The sequence below is a fragment of the Callionymus lyra genome, chromosome 9, assembly GCF_982586985.1.
Source record: "Callionymus lyra chromosome 9, fCalLyr1.hap1.1, whole genome shotgun sequence".
Taxonomy (NCBI): domain Eukaryota; kingdom Metazoa; phylum Chordata; class Actinopteri; order Syngnathiformes; family Callionymidae; genus Callionymus; species Callionymus lyra.
Genome location: NC_141826.1, coordinates 7,138,358 through 7,159,496, shown reverse-complemented (window position 1 = coordinate 7,159,496; position 21,139 = coordinate 7,138,358). Strand labels below are relative to the sequence as shown.

Sequence of the window (21,139 nt, the reverse complement as noted above, 5' to 3'; positions counted from 1 at the left end):
GTGGAAAGTACCACTCCAAAGAAGGAGCAACATTTGACTAATATAGCCTCCTTTTTTTTTTCTTTCCTGTTTCCTTTTTATCTCTATAAAAGTCATCCACATTTGTGATTGATGACAAAGAGATAGCCCTAGAGCCCGCTGATTATAAGAGCTTTCTTGTCTTTACATCTATTGACCCTTTATATAGATTACTTAAGGCATATTTGAGTTATTGATTTCTTGGGGCCGTCTGTTCCAGTCAATGCGTGAAGTATCCTCATTAAACTCCAAGAATCAATAACTCTGCATTGTCTCAACATATTATTTGCCGATTAAAATAATATACATTGCGGAAGTGTGCCTTAAAAAACAAAGGCATGACTCTCTCACTGTTTCAAATGTTGAAGTCTTCCTCTCCAGGATGCAGTAAGTCCCTCATCATGACCATGTATTAAGTAATTACTTTATAAAGTTCTCGTCCGTCCGAAAACTCGGCGAACGAGAGGTTTCTGAGAGCAGAGCCCATTATGACATAATAATGGGGTCACTCCTCCTCAAGCCAGCTGTAATCGTGCCCTCCTTTGAGAGATCGATTTAAGCAACACTTTAATCACCACTTTAGTTGCCCTTTAGGTAAACGATGATTACATGAGCAGGAACAGTTTATATTAGATCCATTTGGATCAAGCAGAGTTTGTAAGGCTTTGTAATTCAATGTTTTTAAGTTGTTCAAACAAGTGGATGCTTTTGCCAAGAACTAGCAAAGAAACAAAACATTAAAAAGGGACAAACGTTAATAGGCTATCGTTCGCTTACTAACACATGTATGAGTCGACCTGACCAACCATAACAGCGAAGATGCTGGAGATACATTACATTTTAAATGTAAAATAATCTGTAAACTGATATTTATAAACCATTTTATTTTTAGAATTTTACTTATCCTTTGAATCTCCACTTCCATGTGGTTGGTTTCCCCATTTCTCCAGACAGAACCTTGAGTTTAAAAATGAATTCAACTCATGAAAAAAAAATGGAGAGGATGGCAGCAAAGTGAGTCTTGTGGGTTTTTTTTATATCAGAGATGTGGTGTCTCTGGTATCAATTACAACTGAAACAGAACCTGGTGATTCATATTTTAACTTGTTGCCACAGAATGGTCCGTCATTCACTTTATCTGATACGCTCCATCCCACTGACTATAAACCCTTTGCTGTGCTCCACTCTTCCATCTGTGATCTGCGTCATGGACACTGAGCAAAAATAAATAAATAAAACAACTGTTAGTCTTGCCAGTCATCAAATTCCACATCTATAAAGTAAAGGCTAGCATATTTTTTTGTTATTCAAACCCAGGGGAAATTCTGTTTCCAGGTCACTTGCTCTGTGGATTTTTGGGTTTATTGTTGGAGGAAACAGAAAAAGCAACAAAGAAATGAATTGAGAGGACCCCTGTGTTTCCAAAGAGAATAGAAATACACTATATATATATATATTTATATAAATATATGTATAAATACAGTGCATATATATATCAACATATATACGTTGTAATCATATTTTATTTCATTTCTCGGTCTACCCCTAAGAGAGATGCATTTTTTAATAAAAAAAACAACCTTTGTGGGTTGGCAGACAGGCAGATACATTCTTCATTAGTTAGATCCTTCCTAATGCAAATGATATCAACTTACATAAGCCAGGTCTAGATCTTAACATCATTAACATTCTTTTTACTACCGACTGTCTTTCCATCGATCACGTTTGGTCAAACGACCCATGCCAGAAACGTGACTCTGCACTTCCCCGTTCCGACGACGATCTCTCTATTCATTACCTCTAACAAGCATTCCCAGATCTCCCTGCTTACTGCGGCTGTAGGATAACTGATTCCACAGATTTGATTAACCGAAAATCTCCTCCAAGGCATAAAATAGACAAAATTAATTCCTAAGAAGGACTGTGGGTTTGCTGCGCTGGTATACGGTCTGGGGATGCTGATAAGGAACTATTCTATTTACTGGTTGAACTGCAGAGTAAATTCACTTTGTGTGCTTGTAAACAAACAAACATAATGATAATTAAATAGTATAAAGTTTGGGGGGCATTACTTTTAATTTAATTAAATAATATACATAGCACAGTGTCAGAGCACATGGAGACAGCTACCGATGTAAACCAGATGGCTATATTCATTCATCCTTCCCCCCTCTTGCGCTAAAGTCTTTCCTGAAAGGTTGTTAGATAGACTTTATGGAGCTCTCCTTCGGGAAATTAGGTAGGTGGGTCAATTTACTTTATCCGGTCAACGTAATGAGCTCTCAAAAATAAGGAATTGTGTATTTTTTTAGTTTTTCGAAGAAAGTGAGTTGGAATTAGTTGGAATTATGCAAATAATCCTAATAATGTTATTATATGTGGTTTAAATTCCATTAAATGTGGATGTATTTGGACTTGCATGAGGCTATTTTGTCCCCCTCTACCCCCTTTCTCTTGAGCTTTCCCTCCGTAAAACCTTTGCTGAGTAGTCTGTAGTATACATATTCATTTTTCTATTAACCCAAGTAGACATACTACTATTTTATGTATATAGATTAAATGTTCTCAAAATCTTTTTTGATAAAGAAAATGATTCCTCTTTCAAAGAATTGGAAAATGGCAACCCGTGGTTAAATTTAAATTAATTAACACTAAAATACACTTTCATTTTTAAACTAATCCAGAAGCTCATGCTTTAAGGGGTCAGAGGGTTAATGGATGAGCTGCAATGAAGAACTTTTGATCAATTTATCGCGAGATAAAATATAAAACAGTACTTGATTAATTGGGATCAAGATCAGATGTAAAAGTATGTTTTCTTTTAAGTCAACCTGCGCAAAAATGTAACTAAATAGTTTCGAGGGCAAAGACTACGCAGTGGCCCTGAGGGGCCTGACACAGGCTCATTAGCTCAAAGTCTGTCTGCCGAGAAATCTGTTCCAGAGAAGCAGACACAACCTCATTGCTACCGTTTCAAAGAGAAGGCAGGCGTTGAACACGTTGGCTTCTTTGTATCACAGTGCTAAACGAAGCTTCATACTGATAGATGGAAACTTAGAGTCCATTCAAAGAAGTCCAAGGACATTTGTCTCTCTCCTTCCTCCAGTAAGCAGGGTGTGAAATGAGAATTTCTATGGCACTTATTTCTGACCCACAATATGGTCACAGTGTGGGCAGATGTGTTAAAGGCTGCTGTGAGATACACTAAACTCAGTGCTGTGATGGTGAGATTTTATTTTTTTTAGAAAAAATAAAAAGCAATATTACTAGCCTCTACCTTATAGTTGCAGCTAAAGAAGACACCATTTTTTTTTGTTGTTATACTATCAAAATTGTGGTGCAACCTTGATGTTAAAAGGGTAATTGTGAGTTCAAGAGATTATTATTTTTACAAAGAGTTAGTTATGAGTTGCAGAGGAACTAGTTACGGATCTATTTACAGAAATTGTGTACATTTTGCATTGTTGCTAATGTATCCAAACATTGATGTTATGACGGAGACACGACTACAATTCAATGGGCTCAAAATCATAAGCGTCCCTATTTGCCAAGACAATATCAAAGAAAAGCTATTGGGACTGTCGTTTGAAATATCTTCATTGGCTTAATAAAAATATCAGAATTGATTCATTAATTCTTAGTAGTTTTAACTGCAAACCTCCTCAAATGGTCAAATTGTACTGCTGTTCCTTAGATTTAAACTTGTTTTAACATTGACTCATAGGAAATACTGCCGTTTAAAGGATGCAAGTGACGCAGTTGGTGATCAAACATGTGATTGTACAATTATTTTTTTATATTGTGATTTATGTTTGTTATTTTGATTAGACAATTGAACTATTGACAAAAAGAAATGTGATTAGACATGATTAAAACCCTTCTTGGGTTTATCTCACCAAAGCTTATCTCACCGATCTCTTTCTCTTTTTCTCCAAACCATACTGTGGTTATTCAGAGCTACTTATCAAACCAAATACATCTACTGTTGGGAATATTCACTTACAAACCAAGGAGATTGCTTTGTACCCACAAAAACATTAAACAGCAGGGAGAGGGAGAGATAGTAAATATTTCATTTTAATCACAGTCGCTGGTTCACTGAGCTTTTAAACATTAAAAATAATCGATGGAACTGAAGTCAGACTTTTTATTTAAAGCAGCAAAAGAGAGACTTTTCATAATTACAAGATTGAACGTTAAATTAGTTTCATTGAATTGGAAGATCAGAGCCAAACATTCTAAAGTGCCATCTTTTTTAAATTGTATCAGTATCGTATGACTGTATCATGATACAGTGACTTCACTACACAGCTGTATCACGAGGCCTCATCAACCCATCACAAGGGAATTAGCGGTAGAAAATGACTGAATAATACCGAAGAAAAAAATTATCATTAGGAAAGTTGGCAACCATGACAATATTCATGTATAGCTAGACAATTAAGATGATGCTGTATATATGCTATATATATATTGAAAGGAACTAAAAGATGGCACTCTCAGTTAAAATGATGCCACGTTTTGTTGAATTCGTAGATCAGAGTAGTGATGTGTTGATGAGGCCTCATGATACAGCTGTGTAGTAGAGACAATGTCTTAATTTAAGAAAGGCCACTAGATGGCACTCTCTGCTTCATAATATGTGACTCTTATCTACTAATTCCATGAAACCTGGCCTCATTTTCAAACTGAAGTCACTGTATAACGATACAGCTGATATTGTATCATGAGGCCTATTTCAGTTTAAGCCTAGTGACCGAATTTCACCTACTTTTTTTCTGATTTGCCTTCACTTTAACCACAGGGAACAGCCTTACCTGTAATCACTAACCTGAAACACAGTCCAAACTGTTAAAACCCCAATACGCAAAAATGAAAAAAGGGTTAATGTCTCCCCCTCATGGCAAAACAGTGTACTGTCTTAACATTTTTTTTCTTTGACAATTGTAATTTTTCCACATGTGCATTGATTACCAGATAGAAGCTGTTGTTGTGCAGGTTCTGGTAACTTCATAATATCTCTCAGCACTTGAGAGCCTGAAAGCATGTCTATGAGTGCTACTGCATGAGCCATGACTGTATTAATTTAAACCAATAATTCCAGGAATTCGGAGAAAAGAATGTTCTTGGTGATGAGCTGACCCTAGAAATGGTCAGCTCACCATAACGCATACATTTGTTTTTGTGAATTTGAGTGTAAACTAATGTTTTGAGGACTTAAGCTAACTTTTAAAACTTTACTAATTTTTCTTCACTCTTCCCAGCAAAGTGCCAACATTATGAAACTGAAAGGGCAGCAGGGGAACATTATTAAGGTAATTTTGGTAGGGGAAATGTCAAACCCACACACAACGTTAAGAAGGTAGTATTTACCCATTTCTGTCAAAAAGCAATCCCTCTTTTGTTCTGTAAATGAAGCTGTTCAAATGATTGCAGGATTCCAAGTCTGTTACCCTCTTAAGATCAGCATAAGTGACGGGTAAATGACTGCTTAACTGCTACTATATGACACATTCTTTCTTTATAACAGCTACTTTCTTTTTTAGTTTTCGGGAGAACATCGGAAGGCGGCAGAAGAAATGAATCAGCCATTGTGTCTGAGAAGCTTTTAACCTCCATCTGCAGGCCGGTGATTGAATACGACTCCAATATGGATCGATGGAAAACTCAAATCAGAGTTAGATTTCCTGTATGACACTCGAGAGATGCAATGCCAAGCCATGAGGTCTAATAATCACTTAAGGGTCTTGAGGTCCGAGGAGTTATTGCTGCATTAAGGTCACAAGTACACATGTCCTTACTACTGCATTAACTTTTTTTTACTGTGTTATAAAAGCAAACCCATCCTTTCTTTACGGAGATTCATAATTAATACATGGCATTAATGAAAGCCATTGTCAGCCTTGAGAAAATGGACTGCTTTAATAAAAGGACGAATTCTCTGTTTAATATTACCCTGGAAACAGGAAAATATAGGTGTGTGTTTAATGTGGGGTGCAAAAGCCAGTTAGAATATCATAAAATTTACATGGGTCGATTTAGTGCAGCTCATAAATATTGTGTTGAGGTTTTATTAATGCATAGAAATAGTCTTATAAAAGCCTGTTAACAGGATTTAAAAAGAGTGTGATGATACATGAAGACACCTCCTCCATCGCTGCACACAGGTGTGACCAATAATTAGAGGTGTGTAAATATGGCATTAATTGGAATTAGGTAATCACATTGAGTGTCATTTTTTTAATTACATTTATCTCATTTTCATTCTTTTACTTCACTATTTCTGTTTGACAGTTAACCTTTTGGTCAAATCTGTATTTTTGTGTTGAGCTTTCTAACGGTCACAACCTGAAGGGGTAAATGGTTGTTTTTTTATGTGTTAACTTTCAAGAACAATTCAGACCTGATGTTTCATTGTCTAATCATTAAAACGAGTGAACACATCAATAGTCAGCCCTGCTGGTAGTTACTCAAGGTTGACAGTCAAATACAGAAGAAAGTAGGAACTAGAAATGCATCTGTTCAAAACAATAAATAACCAAAATAAAGACACATTTTGCTTTTATATCAGTCTTTTCATCTGACGCAATTATTCATTCAAAAGTTCACTTTGTCATGCCCTGTAAAATAATTTAACAACTTGTATTCCTCCAAATCGGATTGTAGTCCAGGCCCAGAAATCCAATGAGTAAATTAGTTCATCTACCAGTGGCCTGACCCTCATATGACATTGACTCAATGAACCTTGCAATCGCTCGAGTTACTCGCTCAAGACACTTGAAACTGATCAATCTCTTCAATTATTGTCTTTTTTTTCTTTCTGAATTTAATTAGTTTTTTGTTACTGCATTCAAAAAGGTTGGTGTGTGTTAGTGGTAGTTTATCTTTGAACCAAACTGAGGACTGACATCCCGACTCTAGTACCTTTCCGTGATTGCATGCCGTCTCCTTGCTTGCAGACACTTTTTTGTCTTCTGAACCCAAAAAACAGTTTGTCTTTTTTATGGGTTAAAATACGTTTATACCCTGTGATTGACCTTTAACCAGGGCACCCAATGATCTGGTTTAGGCTACCCATATCTCAAAACATGCTGCTGTATAAGAAAAAGAAATGTCGCAGAATGCTGTCTCTTTTCCTTTCTTTTCCTTTTTCTTATTTAAGCTTACTTTCATTTTCAGTGATGACAAATCTATTTTTAGCCCCAAAAAACTAAAAAGCTGAACATTCATCACAAATCATGCTGATTGTGTTCATTTTCATCCCTCCAGGCTTTTGGACGCCCCAGAGTCAGAAAAGAAAAATGTAATTTAATAAATAGAATTGCAGATACTGCTGGTCAGGACATTCATTGTAACTATTCCAAAAAGACTCATTATACCAATTAGGATTATTCCAATTTAAATGTACATTTGTTTAACCTTTGTGTTATCGCACGGTCAAGGTGACCCAGTGTGTTGTTAAAACAAGGGTCAATAATATTTTTGTATTATTATGATGTTTTCTTATTTTTTAATTTGAATGTGTATTAAAAGACAGCAACATTGAACACAACTTATTTAATTTTTAAGCCGGATATTTAACTTATTGAGTATTTACTCCCGAAAAGGTGCCAGATAAGAAGATAATTTCAAGACAGAGTTGATATAGAAAGCCAAGAAAAGTAGGCTAGTGTGACTATGATGGTTCAGTCTCTAAACACCAGGTCCATGATACTGAGTCGATGATAAATGAACTGGTCTATGATTTTCAAAGAACATGTAACTGACAAGAGCAGTAGTTGCATTTATTACTGCAGACATTAACTCTACATCTGGATATCTGCAAATGTATAAACATTGATTACCTGAGGACTTGAGTTATTGGGGCAAAAACCTTTAAATGTATCCTGGTTCCACTACGAATTTCATAGATTCTTCCTTGACCCGTGACCAACTGCATTACTGGCCTGCATGTAAATCAGTTTTTCTTTTTTACAAAAATCAATGCATCTCATCTGATGATCTCTCATTGCACGGGAGTAAGAAATTGTGCCAAGAACCAATCACTGACGTTTATTCCTGCACATACAAGAGGTATCATGAGGACTGCAGGAGCTTATGATGGGATCTTCACCTGCCCCTAATGAAATTCATCACAAATCCCACCCGAGAGGCCGTCATGCTAGATAATAGCATGATTCCCTCCACTGATCTATCTCTATTAAACGTACAGGTCATGTCCCAGAATGTCAAAGCCGCTAAATCTAAAAATATAGCCTGGACGCAGCTCTGTGCTTCTGACAAGACCATTTCATATAATAAGAACAGCTAATTACTTTCTATAGCAAGCAAATAGCTCAAAGCAAATAGATAAAAAACAAAACACAAAGAAAAGGAAGAATGGCAAAATACGTAGTGTTAATTTGGGTCAGTGCAAAAAAATAGTGAATGGCTTCGTCAAATCAGAAAATTCATTAACTGACTGAAGAATATCTGGACTCACTGAACAAAACATTTAAACATATTATCAAAAACAGAGTGTGTAATTAATTATTATTTATTATATAACAACAGTTAATCTTAAGACAAATAAACAATTAGATGCTTTTATTATGTTAATTATTAAGATTCCCATAAAGACGATTTTATTTGTATTATCAAAAAAAGGGATAAACAGCAATGAAATGTAATTAGAAGGATATAATTATTATTAAATGAGAAAGTGTTTTACTTTGGAAATGTAATGGACCCGAAAGTTTATTCAGAACAACCTTCGAAAAGGAAAATATTTATAGTGCCCCTCAGCTTCTGGCAGCCTTCACGACTAGTTTCCAGTAGACGGCAATGCTACTCAAGTGCTGCTGTCCTTTGTGCTATTTGAAGTCCAAAGCTCAGAGCGCAAAAGTCATCAACTTGCGTTTAGCAATTTATTGGCGAGATGTTAAATTCTCATCATGGTGATAATGTTTAATAGTGATTTAACATTTACGGTAAGTTATTGAACGTTCAAAGATAGAAGATATCAGTGGAGGAAGATCAAAGATGAAAAGGGAAGTTCCAAAAAATCAACCACTCTAAGTGTAAATTAGTATTTCAGTAAAAATAGTAAAATATTATTAGCTAAGGAGCGAGAACTGGCTTACACAATGAAAATGACCATGGATGGATGGATGGATGGATGGATGGATGGATGGATGGATGGATGGATGGATGGATGGATGGATGGATGGATGGATGGATGGATGGATGGATGGATGGATGGATGGATGGATGGATGGATGGATGGATGGATGGATGGATGGATGGATGGATGGATGGATGGATGGATGGACAGATCCATCGATCTGTCGTAGCATCTAATGGCAGAAGGAATGAAGGATGTCTTAAAATGTTCCTTTTTTTTACCTGTTTCAAGTTTCAAGTTATTACCTGTTACTAAACTTTAACTTTGACCTAGTTCTGCTAGCATATCAGCATTTTCATTAAGATCGTCATTATTTAACAAAAAGTAAAAATGATGTGTCTGCGCTGCACCTTTCAACCATTCTGGGTACCTTCAGGAGATTCCTATCTAACCTTAGATAATTACTTACACTGCACATTTGTGCTTAATTCTATATAATTTCCAGTTTCTGTGTGGATCTGTCAGCGCCAGGCCTCAAGCACATTCATCATACAGATTACATCGAGGCCGGACAACTAGTTTGCCAGGATCCATTTCATTTTTCATTCCATTTCATAACACTGGAGGCATCGGCAGTGGAGTTTGAACCTTCGCCTTCCGTGAATGTAGAAACCGACCCCCATCCTGGAGATTAATGTCTTGCTCAGGACCTTAAGCCCCGGATTGAACATCCTCTTTTCTCAGGACTCTCGGTTTTAGACCAACATGCCAGGCAAGCGATGAGTTAGGTTTTGTGAAAAGAAAAAGAAAAAAATGACCCCACAGGGGTGCAACTGTGCTGGCTCAGCAATCTTATTTAGCTGCTTGTCAGGCACTCTGCGAGAACTAATTATATAGAGTACAACAGCGCATTTGGCGTGAATGTTAAAACCTGAATCTGACGCTTTGGCACAAACCATTGTGCAGGAATAAGTCATCATCAGTACAAATGCGTCAGAGATTTCATACAAAGAAGCTATCAAGGTCTTGAGGTGTAAGCTTCATGTTCTGTCTGCATGTGCAGACACTGGTGTGACTCGTTGAATTGGGCTTATTAAAGAGCCACGTGAGTAGAAAAACACACTATAGATGATGATTGCTGATTTATCTAATTGTTCCATGTTATGTGGCATAAGACTGGAAGCAATTGTTCTGGGACAATGAATCTGAAAATGGTTATTATTATTGACTGACGGGCCTGTAGCCATCTTTAAAGGTATTGCATTTGCTCTCTAGAGAAAGACACTGATATACTGTACCTAAGAGATCCGCTGATATTTTACAGTTTTCAATAGATTGTCCTATTTCCTAAAAAACACTTATCTTGATTGTTAGGTAAGTTTTGAGGAAGTGCTACTGGTGAAGCTTTATCATGAAGTTTGCCTTATTTTAAGAGCCCTCTGGACCCATCTGCTCTATGATAAATGCATTTGAACAGCTAATCTACTGGAACCTCACATCATTTTTAAACTGACCTCTAAAAAATATGACACTGTTTTTATGAATCTTCATGAGACCATCACTTGCTATATCAATTAAAATTAAAATGTGATTTGTTACATTCCCTATATAAATATTTCCTAAATGTTACCAATCTATTTTGAATAATATCATATAATCTAACAATGTAAGTGGACTATATCTTTAACACAGTCTGAGTTCCTGACTAAACACATATGAAGTTTATTAAACAGTATATAAAGAAAAACTTTAGCAGCAAATATATAGGTCTACGTATATTTGCTGCTAATATATCTTTGGTTCACCTCTGATTCTGTCTGGTAACACAAAAGGCAGGTCTGTGCTTTCCCTTTTTCCTCACATTTCCTTTCATTATTTGTTTGCATTTTTCAATGTATTGTTGACATTGATTACCTATGCTCTTGAGCCAGTATTGAGTTAAATCTTGAGCCAACTTTATATTTTATCATTTGTGGGCCACTATATTTTGATTTGACAGTGTTTTCACAGCTACCCGCACCATTTACTCACCACCAATGATGATCTTATGCCTTCTTATGGTTAAAGTCAGAATATTTAAAAATAGTGTTCAAGGAACATAGAAATAACCCCAAGATAAAAGAATGAGTATCAAAGTTTCTACTGGCAGAAATCAAAGCAAAAACATGTTAGGAAAAAAAACTTTAAACTGAAGCTGTAGCTGGATTATTTGCAGTCGTAGGGTGAGCCGCTAATATGGCTCATTTAATATTAGGGGGGTTGTATACATTAACCTGACCAGCCGGACTAATAGAAAATCTGAGCTTAGCCTTTCCAGATGTAAAGTAAATGTCTGTGTTATCATGTTTCCAGTATGAAACTGCAGTTGAATCAGAATCAGAATCAGAAAACCTTTATTAGTCCCGCGAGGGGAAATTCGGTTTAACAGCAGCAAGAGAAATGAAACACCCAGAAATAAAAACGAGAAATAAAATCTAAATGGAATAAAAGATAAATCTGCGCTATATAATATTTACACAATCATATTTACAAAAATAACAAGAAGGATCTTAATCTGAAGAGAAAATCTCAAACAATAATGTGTGGAACAGACTGCGTCTAAGTTGGAACCACGCGCATAGATTTTTGCTTAAACAAATTCAGATGTCTGTTAAGGAAGTTTCTTCATATTTTATGTATTTATTATTATTAACTTTATGCTTTTTAATACCCTTATTGGGTGTGTGGGTGTGCTTTGCATCTACATGTATGCCTCTGGCAGCGTTGAGACAGCCACAAGTTCCAGACCAGGACATGCATTTTTGTAAGGTCTTGCAAAATTAGTTTTATTTTTCTTCTCAATGCTGCATTTAATTGAAAATACTAAACTTTATTTTGCAAGTTTTTTGGCATACTGTTTTTGACCTCACGCTAACTTAAATTATGTTAAATTATGTTTTTTTTAACGCATCTTCACCCACAGAGCTTCTTATAGATTTCCCCTGACACTCATTTGTATTGCGCGTTAACCTCTGAATTGTGGAAAGTTGAAGCGTCAAGAGAAACTAAGTAGAACAAGACAACTTAACTAAGAGATGTGGTCGTGGACAGTTTTCGTGGATGGCTTATTAGCACGCCAGCTTTGTGTAGACAGGAGTAAGTTGTCAAACTAAGATACTGTGCTGCTGTAGAATGTTTTTTTTCTTTTACTGTCAGAAGTATACTGCAGTTATTCCGTCTTGCACTGTTTAAATTGAATTTGTTTGGGGATGTTTTTTTGTATCAATCGATGAAATGGAAACCAAGAGAAAATCCCTGTGACTGTGTGTGTAAAGTCAATACGCGACAAACTGTTGCGCTACAAGATGCGACTTGTTTTATGCATCATGTTTAGGGTGACAGGGTTACAGGTTGAATAGGTTAAAGGTGCCATCTTTAACATAAAAAATGGGAACTTTACAAGGTATGTTAACTAATCAAAGCCAAGATTTGATGGGCAATTAAAAATACGTGAAAAAGTATAACCAAATAATTTTAAATGCATTTCATTTATATAATAAGATACCTTTTTTTACATTTGAATACTGAACCAAACAATTATCTGTCTTTTGTTTATTTATTCACGTGTTACACCAGCCAGACATACATCTATTTTAATGTACTTTCTCACTGCCTGACATTCAAGAGTATCAACTCAAAGGTGCCCAGGCTGGGATTTATTTGAACGTGTCGTCCCTGAATCACGTGCAATACTTGCTGTGGCTTCAAAACAAGTTTGAATCTCAACTGCCTGTGGAAAAGCTGTGAGATGGTAAACGCTCTCTGAAAACACATTTCATATTGAGCACAAAGACTTTTCTTGACAATTTTCTGGTTATGTTGCTACAACATTTCGCCAAACAAAGAAATAATCACAGTGGCAGCCCTTAATGGAAACTCTCCCGAGCACCAAAGCACTGCTCCCAATGTTTGCCTTAAGAGCTCTTTCAGGAAGATTGTGGTGATTTTGAGCTTCTTCTGTGTGAGCCTGCAGGTATCTGGGGCAATCAGTAAGCACTGGATAATAGGTGAGCCCAGATTTATTGTCTCAAGTCCAGTCTGAATCTGCCCACGATGTCGCCGAAATGGGCTGAATCATCTTGACGACTTATAGTTTCTGACCTTATTTCCCTTGTTTTTTTTTGGCTAATTGACTTGAGCAGATGGTCCAACGGCCTCATTATCTCAATTTAATAAATTAACAAAAAGTCTCTAATCAGCAACTTTTCTTTTTCCCCCTTAAAATAAGAAAGGCATCACACATGAATCTGCAAGTTTTGGAGTCTTATTACAGTGTTCAGCCATCGCGATGAAATTGAATATGACTGCAGCTCGTTCTCTTTCTGCCATCTTACACGTGAAAATATAAAACATGAAAAAAAAAAGTCAGGGGTGGCTGAGAAGGATTGCAGGCCACAATAGATCATGTGGTCATATGGTCCAGGAGGGAAACAATGTTGATAAAAATCTGAAAAATCATAACTCAACGTCATGTTTTAGTGTTTTTTTTATATACAAGAGATGACAACTTAAGTTAAGTGCTGATGGAAAAGGAACAGTCCACACTTCTACAAAGAAAAAAAAAGAAGTGTGTGTTGCAGGTTGTTGAGTGCAGAGAAGCAGAAAAAAAAGAATGATCTGTTGGATCGGACCATCAGGACACTAGTGCTGTTTGGTTCTCTTGACTGGATCACTCAAATTTAAAATAAAATCTGTCTTGTGTTACATTGTCTACAAAAGATTGACACTAAACCTTCTGATTACAGAACAATGAATGTACCACAAAATATTTATTAAACCAACATCCAACCTGAACACAATTTCTGTTTGATCCCAACTGCTTATTTGACACACTGCAACTCCAAAAACATCTATTGAATCAGTGATTGTGATTAAGCAGTATATACCGAGCCTAAAGAGGGCGATTATCTGTGGGCCATGACGAGTCCAAATCGTTGTCACTGAGTGAGATTGACACAAAGTGACAAACAGACTTGGCAGGGGAAAAATAGCATCTTCTCCCTGGACTGGATTGTTGCCACAGAAATCAATAATCCAAGCTTCATTCAATTACATGGAGAGCAGGTAGCTCAATGACACTCATTGTTCCACTGCTGGGAATGTTCACTTCGGGATGATTAACCAGAATAAACAGTTCAAAGACAGAAATTGCAACTTACACTGCATAACTGTCACACCAATAAGGTGAGAGAGGTGTATGTATGACACAAATGACATCAGTGGATTCTTAAGAAACGAGCCTCGACCGCAAAGTCTGTTGAATCAGCAAGTGTTGGGGTGATTTTTTTTTTAAATAATCGATTTTTAATCTGTATTCTTCATTAAAAAATCACTTAACTGGGATTTAACGCACAACTGGGATTTTTTCACATTTAAACAAATTAAAATGTTATAACTAAGAAGTGTTTACTCACCCAAAGTTGTGAGTTGGAGCAGATAAACTCCCCACAGATCCATTTTTTTTCCGCGCAGTGTGATGGAGAAGTCCTCAGCTGCAGACGCGTGCTTTACACTTGGATACTGAGGAATCCACTCCTGCGTGGGAAGATCATTATTGGCTCATTGACGCTCCGAAAAATCCCCTTCTTTTTTTAAATTTTTAAATCGTTCAATAAAGTCTCCTCTTAAATATTGTTTAAATCCGTTTCCTCCGGGATGCTGCTGCTGCGCTCGGACGCAAGTGAAAGTTGCCGGGTACGCGCGCCTCTCGCTGTGTGTGTGTGTGTGTGTGTGTGTGTCTGCGCGCCGAGGTGGTCGCACAAGTCTCCGCTGCTGTAGAGAGTGTGTGCAGCCAGAAGCCCCCCACAGCCGACAGAAGGAAGGAGAGAGAGAGAGTGTGTGTGTGTGTGTGTGAGCGGAAGAAGGACGTAAACGCGTAACGCATCTGTGTAGTGGGTCCGTGGGGAGTTGTGTAGCAGTGGGAGGTCATTTATTGGAATGTTCACTTGCGCTTTGCTTTATAGGATTATCGGCAGACACACGTGTCAGTAAAGCGATCTAATATGTACACAAGTTAGGGTCATATTGTGTGTTTTTTTTGCCTGGGAATCAACAATAAATTAATGAGATATTTTAAGAAACATGCGCTTTTTCATATTTTGACTTGTATTAGATCAGATTAGATTAGATATACTTTATTAACCCCTTCGATGATCTCCTTTATTTCTAATTAGACACTCTCAATATAATAAAGTCTGTTAAAATTTAATTTTATATTTTGTTTATCATCCATCCAAATTATAAGTAATTCAGTTATGAATTCATCTTTTCATCCACCTTGTGTTTAGTGTAAGAAATCTGTCAGACTACCTTTCTGTCAATTGATACTTTGTTGCCCACCATCAAATCTTCCATTTTTTTTTCACCTCCAGCATATGTCTGCCCATCCATGCCTCTATCATTTATTTCATCTCTGCCTTAATTCATCCAATCCTCTTCACTCATCAGCCATCTGTCTTTCCCCTGGCCCTCTATTTACCCATCTGTGTATTCGTTCAGACATCCATTTCCACAATCCTTCAATAATAATTTTCATTTTTGATTTTCAAATATCGGTCTGTCATCTCTCTAATCCATCCTTTGTACATATGTCTTCCACTCTGTGTGTAGGGAGACAAACTGTAAGTAAGTAAGTAAGCTTTATGACCCTAATTTCCGAACAGTACAGTGCTTGACTAAAAAAAATATAATAATAATAATAGGCTGCACCTGTCTATAAACCTATTCCACAATATATTAGCAAATAAATAATTCCTCATCTTATATTTATAATATAAAATAGTAATGGAAATCTTAAATGAATGTAATTGTTTTTTTCTTTTTTTCAAACAATGGCAGTTACATGACCGTAACACAGCAGTTAAACAGTAAGATAGAACTTTCATCGTCTACGTTATGGGGCTATTATTGTTTCCAAAGCTTTGTAAATGTGTAAAGGGATTTGCAAATACAACATGTACAAGTACAGTGATTCACAAATGCTTAATTCGATTTACAAATGTGTAACTCGATTTGAAAATGTGTAATTCAGATTAAGTATGCACAAATCTATAAAAACTGACAAGTCAAGCATCACAAACTAAGCAAAACTTCAACTTAACAGTCCTGCCGCGGGTCACGACCTGTGGATGTGTAACAGGATTTGTTAACTAATGCATCAGCTGTGATGACACCGTCCCGCCAGTAAAGGATGGATACGCCTCCGTGCAGCTGAATAGAGTTGACATGTACACGAACATGAACGATCCCCGGACATGACATTGTATATGTAAAGATTTAAATCTTTTAATTCACGTGTCAGGTGTGCAAAAAGAACAGGTTTGTGATGCTTGACTTGTCAGTTTTTTTTAATTTCGTGCATACTTATTCTGTATTACACATTTACAAATCAAGTTAGACGTTCGTAAATCGAGTTTGCATTTGTGCATCACTGTACAGATACACGTATATGTTTGCAAATCCTTTAATGCATTTACAAAGCTTTAGCAACATTAACAGCTGTACTACTTGTACTACATCTTCTTGCATTGAGTCAGTAATTCTCAGTAATCTCCAATATCTCTCAATTGTATTAATTAATACATAATATAATTTTAAATGATCCCCATCATTGTTTAAGCCTTGGGGCACAAAGCATGAGGGAAAAGGTTTTTATAGTCTGGAAATAATTGTACACATTTTTTAATATTATGTTTCTACTTGCCCGTACAAATTCAAAACCTTGTATTCTACTGCAAAGGTTGTCAAATAACTTTATTTTTGTTCACAGTTGTTCTTGCTGTAACACAATATATTTGTGCAGGATGCTTTTAGAAAAAAAATCTTAACTAAGTATCTTACTTTATTATCAAATGATTTATAAATTTGTATAACAGTGACTGTTGCACGAAAGTAACACAGCAGTAAAACAGCAAGTTAGAACAGTCATTGCCTGTTCATAGTCCAGAAATCAATGTACATATAAGTTATTTTTCTACTTGTCTGTTTGCATTCAAAACATTGTATTCTATTCCATTGTCAGGGGTGAAGACACTTGCTATACAGTGTGTTGATTTGGAGAGGCTGCTAGATGGAACTGTAAGTTTAAAAATAACGCCAATTTGCGTTGAATTAGTAGATCCGAGTCAAACATTACGTGCCATCTAGTGGCCTCTCAAAGTTAACAGACAAGTCATGATACCGTGTCTTCACTATTGTATCACAAGGCCTCATCAACCCATCACTAGTTTTTATTTGCTAACTTGCATTGTTTACTTCCATGATTCTGAGAAAATATGAACGGGCAACGGAATCGTAATGTATTGTGTGGTGAAAGTTTCACCATCAGCATCAGCCAAGTTAAATATATCTAAAATATAAAATACTTGGATTGAGATCTTTGTCCTCCTTTGCTTTGAAAGCTTTGGAAGGGTTTATATTGTAAGCCAGGCACATGTGTCACAAATAATATAAAAAAAAGTTATATTCATGTAAATTGGAGATTGAGATGAGTTCTTGAAGTAGACAGATTTGGGTCACCCAGACTGGGAAACCAATTTAACTTCAGGAAGTGGAAGGCCTTGCGGTTACCGTTGTGCTGATGGTGCAACTCTAATTGGTTGCAGAGTAAAATACGAAAAGACAAATGGTGAATTGCTTTAAGCAAAAGATTACCGTAGTTGCCTCGCTAGTGGGGGTCACTCGAACGACGTCCAGAGTCACCGGGACAGTCTCATTGGATAAATGCTGTTGTGTCAGTCAAACTGAGCCCCACACAGTGAGCCAGATCTGGAGTCTGTTCACTGAGCTGCTTCATTTCTCTCAGAGCTGCTCGCTGTTTTGAATCAGACACTTATTGATTCTTCAGTGTTAAGAATTCTTGTTCATGCACCATCTGTTCATTTTATGGTTCAGAAAGCTCTTTTCCCTCTGTTTAGCCAGGATGAGCATTTGAAGTTGTTGACTTTTCCGTTCAGTGTGTCTTCAAAATGGCATCAACAAATGGGGTTTCCAGATGATCCATGCAAACAAAGCTGCCGAGACGCAGATAACAGAGGGTCACAATGGTTGGGCCAGGCGGTCACTCCGCGTGTGTTTTTACTGTACGTGTGTGTGTTTGCCAAGCGACTCCAGGGTCCTAAAGGATGATCCAGCTGTGCCAAAGACAGAATGAAGAACCTCTGAAGAGACGTTTCATCTCGCTTGTTGTTATCTTTACTGCCACAGCAGGCTTATAAGAGCGAGGCATCATCTTTTGGTTCTTTCTTAAACTGTCTGTTTGATCAAGAAATCACATTTTTAACCACTGAAATATGAACAAATTCAATGTTTCTTTGATCCTTTAGTAGATCAGCTCCTTTCATAGACCCTCACCTCTAGGTCCTCCTATGTTGACTATATCTGTGTGTTAGATAAACTTATTTTGTTGCTCGAATTTGTTGGTTTGATTGTGAAGAGGACTGTAACAGATGATACTTTCAATTACCAGCAATAGTTTTTAGCTTTTAGTTTATATTTTTTAGGTCATGGCCCCCTGAATTTCCCCCCATCACTAAAATATTGATATTGGTTTCAGCACAGAACACGATGGAAGCTGGATGAACATAGCCTATTTGTGCATTTGATGATCATCACAACTTGGTTCTGAATCAAATTAAACACCCCAAAATCACACCAACCAATTAACACACTATCACTGATGCCATCAAAAGGGCTTAAAATATATTTATAAGATTAAATATAAGTCTATAGTACAAATGTGTGGAATGTTTATAATTCAAATTCACACTATTGGGATTTTCTTTAGATCTTTAGTTTTTCACCTCTCAGAGGACTCTTTGAAAACACAACAAGCGTATATTTGTATTAAAACATAGCTTGCTCACCTTTAGCCAATCTCCCTCGGACTACCAAGAAATCAAGATGTCTTGTTTTTAAAAACTCTGCGATAATGAGTGCCAGTCTTGCCTGACATGCAGGATGGACAACGTTCATTTCTCGCTTCAGGCGAAACTAAATTGATTTCCAATTCGTCTGAACGAAGATCTTGATTAATGAGATTTTCTCATTTTTTGTCAAAGTGGATAAAGAGTAGCTTTGAACGTGTTATTTACTTACCAAGCCCTAGTTTAATTGCTTAATTTCAGAGTGGACTTTCTGCGCCGATGTAAGACATCATGTCAGAAGAATAGGCTATCTATTACATTATCTGGATTTTTTTCAAATTGAAAATTGATATTAAAATAAATAGCCAAATAATTGTAATTATTTTAACGGGCAAATAATGTGTTGATTTTTAGCGTGTCTTAAATTGATCTTGGACCTCTATTGTACTGTGTCGGTTTTCTGGGGGATTCAATCTTGTTTACATAACCACGCCCTCTCTGCTGTGATTGGTCAAACATCAAGGTTTTTATCAAACTCGTCACCTCCAAGAGACTATTTGTATAGAAAAAGTGGGGCATGATTACAGCTGGCTGAAAAAGAAGTGAAGCCAATTATTATGTCAAAATGGACTCTTGTAACCTCTAGTTCGCAGAGATTTCAGTATAGAAAGGAAACGGAGCATTATAATTGTAATAAGCCAAAAGAACCGTGAATCTGGTGAGTTCCCTTTATTTTTCCTTCAAATCATCTGACTTACATGATAGTATGTATTAAACATACCCTCTCCATCAGCTGGAAACCAAATGGACTTGACCTTGTGAATGCCATTGCCATTGCATCTTTGAAGTTAGCCTTATGAGGTTTGTCTAAAATTATGATAGTCTTTCTGTCGATTGAAATATCTTCGGTCATACTTCATAATGTGACTTGCTAGTTGCTTGGTTTTCTTTTCTTCTTCGTCTTCTTATCCATGTTTTACAAAATCCAACATCATTAAGTTATCAAACGTGTTCTGTGCCTAATGTTCATTAATAAACATTGACATACTAACATTCGCATTCTGTCTTGGATTTGGACTTTATACTTCGTATTTTAATATCACATCAGCAAAGTGCCACTATTTATATCATAGTGATGGAATGTTTTATTTATAAAAAATGTTAGAAGTTCAATTATAATTTTTAAATACTTTATATGCGCAGAATTAATTATGTTGAGGTCATTGAAAAGGTCTCTCAAAGCATTCAGGGAAGGCAGTATCCTTTTCTATCCTCATTTCATCTTTTGATCTTTTTCCCTTATTTTCTTTCAAATCTTTCAGCGATCTTAGACAGGATACCCCTTAGCACTGAAAGATTATTGCTGCTCAGGCTGCTGTTTGACTACCAACATTTCTGACCTGACTACATCTGTTACATCACTTGGTTTATTCCACCCCACTGCGTGCCTTCAACCACAGAATCAATCCCCTAAAAGTTAAGTTATGCAGACAGTAAAAAAAAAAGAACCTCTTCAGGAGAAGGATGTAATATAAAATGTAATTAAAAATAATTTGCAATGTATATATGAACATACCAAGTTACATTGTTTCACATTGATAAGAAACGGTGAATCAATCATTCAAGAAGTGAAATCAACACTGTCACTGTTCAATAAAAGCACTTGAATTGTGCTACATTAAGACAAATTTATTAGTTGTGCATCAAAACAAAGCAGATACTTTAAGCCTTAATATGGGTCCATTCAGGTATAATTCAGAAACATAAAAACACAACACAGAAACACAGGAAGAAAATAGTAATGCATTGAAAGCAACAGTCTAAATGATTCAAACTAAAGCTGTAACACAAAGAACGTGCACATGGTGGTAACATTCCCAGAGAAACTTAGAGATCACAAGGAAAACCAGAATAAAAGACAAAAGTATATCAAAAGACATTAATGACATAAATGACAGACCACAAGAGAACCAAGACACTCAAATCATGTTTCTTAAATCAACATAATGTAATGTTTGGTTTAATTATAACCAGTCATTTGAGTCAAGTTGTAGGGTGACCCAATGGCCCAAAAACAAATGTGTTTGCGGTATACCTAGTGTTGTCTCTGAGTCAA

At 36.4% G+C, this 21,139-nt stretch overlaps 1 protein-coding gene across 1 annotated transcript in view; it reads right to left on the bottom strand.

Annotated features, from left to right (window-relative positions):
* Positions 1 to 14,942, bottom strand: part of gfra4b (GDNF family receptor alpha 4b) — a 47,660-nt gene extending 32,718 nt beyond the window's left edge. Inside the window, exon 1 of the mRNA XM_087798782.1 lies at positions 14,575 to 14,942. Within this exon, the coding sequence (XP_087654908.1) occupies positions 14,575 to 14,617 (43 nt within the window). The 5' untranslated portion in view covers positions 14,618 to 14,942. The remainder of the gene's footprint in view (positions 1 to 14,574) is intronic.
* Positions 14,943 to 21,139: the final 6,197 nt, after the last annotated feature.